Source organism: Theobroma umbraticum, unplaced genomic scaffold (assembly GCF_002168275.2).
Source record: "Theobroma umbraticum cultivar Fairchild unplaced genomic scaffold, ASM216827v3 scaffold_50.0, whole genome shotgun sequence".
NCBI lineage: Eukaryota > Viridiplantae > Streptophyta > Magnoliopsida > Malvales > Malvaceae > Theobroma > Theobroma umbraticum.
Window position 1 is genome coordinate 7,106,278 of NW_018397261.1, and position 4,644 is coordinate 7,110,921.

General features: G+C 37.6%; 1 protein-coding gene across 1 annotated transcript in view; it reads left to right on the plus strand.

Moving 5' to 3' along the window:
• Positions 1-4,438, plus strand: part of LOC110418076 (nucleoporin (DUF3414)) — a 12,292-nt gene extending 7,854 nt beyond the window's left edge. The window contains exons 16-21 of the mRNA XM_021430692.2: positions 7-67; positions 208-643; positions 1,193-1,300; positions 1,531-1,589; positions 1,831-2,215; positions 2,870-4,438. Of these exons, the coding sequence (XP_021286367.2) occupies positions 7-67; positions 208-643; positions 1,193-1,300; positions 1,531-1,589; positions 1,831-2,215; positions 2,870-4,423 (2,603 nt within the window). The 3' untranslated portion in view covers positions 4,424-4,438. The remainder of the gene's footprint in view (positions 1-6; positions 68-207; positions 644-1,192; positions 1,301-1,530; positions 1,590-1,830; positions 2,216-2,869) is intronic.
• The last annotated feature ends 206 nt before the right edge of the window (positions 4,439-4,644 follow it).

Here is a 4,644-nt window from a genome sequence, read left to right on the forward strand (position 1 = left end):
CCCAAGTATCTAGTGTTGTAGATGCCCTTCTTCAATATGTTGTAAGATCTGACGATGCTGTCAATAGGTATTTTGTGTGGTGAAGGCCTTTGTCCTGGTTTTGTCACTTACTTTAGCACTAACGTGCATAGTCTGATTTTGTGATGCTTGTTTTGGTATGTATAACATGGTTTCAACTGAAAAACACTGACACACTATCATCTCCAGCAATCCCTGCATACTGCTGAACATACTTAACTTGCTGAAGTCATTGTGGCATGGGGCTGGTCAGTACAAAACGATTTTGGAGAGGCTGAAAAGCTCTGACAAGTTCTGGAAACAATTGTCAAACTCTCTCTCTCAAACTGCTGGCTCCGAAGTTCCTTTAAGTATGAAAGAATCGGAGGCTTTACACCTGGGATACAGATATCAGTGTCAATCAGCTATATTGGAAACAATGGCATATGATATGTTTTTGATGAAAAAGTTGTTATATGCTGAATCACTCATTAAAGAACCGCCTGAATCAAATAAGAAAATAGAAGCTGATAATTATGCTCTGAAGGATATAATTTCAAATTGGTGGAAGAGCTCTGTTCTTGGAAGCATGATCAAATCATATACTTCTTGTAAATATGACAATGATACGTATTTTCGTGCAAAGGTAACTTTTTGTTTTCATGTTTCATATATATCTGTAGATGCTCTTACCAGTTGCATGTTGACTTGGATACTACTGCTGTTCCCAGTTGAACACCTGTGTACCCTCTCATCGGCCTATGATATCAATTTAGGATATATCTTAAATGTTTTGTTAATGTCTTGAGTGTTTGGGAGTTTTCTCTTCTTCCCTTTCTTTTCTCATTTGCAGGGGAAGTGGTGGGAGTGTGAGGATGTTGAACAAAACTTCCTTTTCTGGGCGGTGTAGGATGGTGGGCAAACACATTAAAAGCTCCTATAATTTGCAACACTTAAATGATTGTCATTGTATGAAAATAAGGTTTGATTAGGAGGTATTATGGGAAAAAAAGAGTTGGGTTTTTTTGAAACCGTTGATCACCCAAAGCAAGTTTTGAAATTGAAAATCCATCCAATGTTGCAGAAAAGTTTCCTCCCAGATGAACAAACTGTTTCTTAATTTGCCTCTGATATGTTGTTTTGACCTCCTCTTATTATCCAAATTGGTGATGTTGAAAATAAAGCTACTTTGCAGGTCGCATTAAGTTTACTCACTGTGCACATAATGGGGAAATTAGCAGCTGGTGATGCTGGAAGTTTGTCTGTATCTTTAGTCGAGAAGATTCGGCTTCTGTTTAAGAAGGTAATGCCATTTTTTTATTTATTCTGACTTTTCTTTTGGAAAAACGAAAAAAGTCTGATTTAGAATCTGTATCTATTCCATGGCTAAAATGTTCCTTTTTAGGAGTTCCTGAGGACACATTGAATTAATAATTCATAATTGCAATATGAAATTTTCATTTCCCTTCCACTTCTATTTTTTATGTCACTTCATGTTAACTTTGGTGTATGGTTGTTTTTTTCTGTTGGCAGTTGACCATTCAGCCTGCTTTTTCTGAATTGCTGGTGCAATACTCACAGCGTGGTTACAGGTAAAGATCAAACACCTATCATGTTGTCGAAACTTATATCTAAGCACTATGCCTCCAGATGAGGCACTATCCATATGAATAAAGGTCTAGAATAAAGATGCCAATGAGTGATATGAAAATTTAATGATTCTGAAAGGTTTATGTATGTGTTAGTATTTTAGTTACTCAAACTGGGTAACTCTAGTTCTTCTTTTCACTTATTTAATGCCATCTACAATTTTTTTTCTTGGTTTCGTTTTAGTGAAGGGAAGGAATTGAAAGCTTTAATAATCAGCGATCTTTATTATCATCTGCATGGAGAGCTGGAAGGTCGTAAAATGAGTCCTGGACCCTTTAAAGAACTCTTCCAGTTTCTGATTGAATCAAAGGTGGTGAAGATTTATGAGAATAAGTGCAGTGTTGACCCTTTTTCTACTGCTGATGATGTCTATGTGTTTGATCTTCGACGCATAGAAGCAGATTTGGGGTTAGATATGTGGGATTATTCTGGATGGAAAACATCTAAAACAATTGCAGACACAATGCTGTGCTACATGCAGGGAGCAAACTCAATGGTGTTAATTGGAAATTCCAAGCTTTCTTCACTGAAAGCATTGATTACTGTCTTAACTGTGTACGATGATAGTGTAAGTTCTCTGAGTTCCAATTTTTTTATTGCTGCTGTTTGAATGTTTGCTATGCAGAGATTGACGCTACATTTTTTCTGTGGCCAGAGGGACTGGGAAATCTTGAGAATTTAAAAATAGGCTAAAATGTTAGAGGCTGATTATTATTGAGTTCATTGTGGGAAACCATGTCCAAACTATTTAAATGTTTATTCACTCTGGGATGCTCTACCTACTTTTTGTTAATCAATATTTTACTGGGGAAGTTACCTTTATCATCAAATTGATGGGGAAGTTAGGTCCTAGGGCCTACAGATAATAGGGTTGTAGCGTTAAAAGTGGCAAACTACAAATGGGACAAATTGTTTTGCAGACTCTCAAAAACATAATGGTATGGCATTTATAAAGAAATGAAATATAGTTCTAGAAGTCATAGCTCTAGTTAGAGTCTAAAAACCATAAGGAAGGAGATGTTTAAGATGATTTTACCTTCTGTTTTGAGGTACTGGCATCTAAAACTTATTCTAACGGTTTTCTTAGTCTTTTCTGAGGCATTTGTGTCTTGTTATATCATTCAGAATTTTTATCTGTTGATTTTGGAAAGCTTTTCAATTCTTGTTTCTTGTTTGCCTTGCTTCTGTTAGAATTTTAATTCATGTTTACCTGTTGTTGCAGTCGCTGGAAAAAATGACTGGGGTTGGAGGGAAGATTCCTGATCAACTAATTTTGCCATGCATTGATCACATATGCCAAAGTTTCCTTGACACTATAGAATTTTTATCTCCAGTTCCTGATGTCTCTCAAGGTGTCTTTGATTTCCTCACTGCACAAGCAGACTTACTTCTTCATCTCATGAGATCTGTGCAGAATAGCCTGTCATCATCTGCTTGTGTTCTTGTCTTAAAAACTTCTGGAACTGGTCTTAAAGTGCTAATTGACCTCAGAACAATGGTTAGTGGGGTGAATAAAACAATGAAGCTTTTGCTAATGTTGATTCTGTCAGCAGTGGAGTTTTACCAGCTTGATTCTAACAGAACTGGTGTGAAAGATAAAGAGTCTGTTGAAGGGTTTGCTGAGATTTCTAACGTCAGCCTTGGACTGTTACCCATCTTGTGCAACTGTACTACTATTTCTGAGTGTTTTCCCCTCTCCCTGACTGCTTTGGACTTGGCACTAAAATGTTTTTTGACGCCTGATACGTGGTTTCCCATCATACATAAACATCTCCAATTGCAACATGTTGTTCTGAAACTTCAAGATAAGAATTCTTTTGGATCTATTCCTATTTTATTGAAGTTCTTCTTGGCCATTGCACGTGTGAGAGGAGGTGCTGAAATGCTTCTTAATGCTGGGTTTTTCTCATCTCTTAAAGTTTTATATGCTGACATGTCAGATGGTCGGGTTTCTTCAGTTATTAATTCTGGCAAAAGCCTCTCCATCTTATCGGACAAGACTGAGAAGCCTCAACCCATCTGGGGACTTGGCTTAGCTGTGGTCACAGCTATAGTTCACTCTTTAGGAGCCAGTTCTTCGTGTATTGATATTGTGGAAAATGTGATACCATACTTCTTTTCAGAGAAAGCCCATCTAATTTCTTATTTTCTCAGTGCACCAGAATTTCCATCTGATGATCATGACAAGAAAAGACCACGTGCACAAAGGACTTGGACTTCTCTTTCTTCTTTGAAGGAGACTGAGCAAACTCTCATCCTAATGTGTGTCCTGGCAAGACATTGGAAATCATGGGTTAAGGCTATGAAAAATACGGATTCACAATTAAGGGAGATGAGTATTCATTTGTTGGCCTTCATTAGCCGTGGAAATCAACGCCTTGGAGAGGCTTCAAGCCGGACCGCTCCTCTGTTATGCCGTCCTATCCTCAAGGATGAGTTTGATTGCTGCAAAAAACCTTCATTTGTCAACAGCAGAAATGGATGGTTTGCTCTTTCACCCCTTGGCTGTGTCTCAAAGCCGAAGTTCTCTGGCATATTAACTACAACTGCTCTTGTGATCAAAGATCAAGGAACTGAAAGCAACAACCATGTTTCACAAACATACTTCTCAGACTTAGTTGCCATTGAGATGTACAGAATTACATTTCTTTTATTGAAATTTCTCTGTTTACAAGCTGAGGGTGCTGCTAAAAGGGCAGAGGAGTTGGGATATGTTGACCTCGCTCATTTTCCTGAACTTCCAATGCCTGAGATTTTACATGGGATACAGGTATGATGATGATATTTTGGTCAGTCTTTTCAATAATGAGATGTCAAGGTTTTGATTGTTGTATACATCAGTCACCAGCACTACTGTGTATGCTAAAAATATCTGGTTGCCAATGGATATTGAAGTTGGAAGAAAGTGGAAAAATCACTAAATGACTTAGAAGTATCTGTTTTTGTCTATGTAGTCGTCTAAACTTCATATCCTAATTGCCTGTTGGTGGCTTTTTT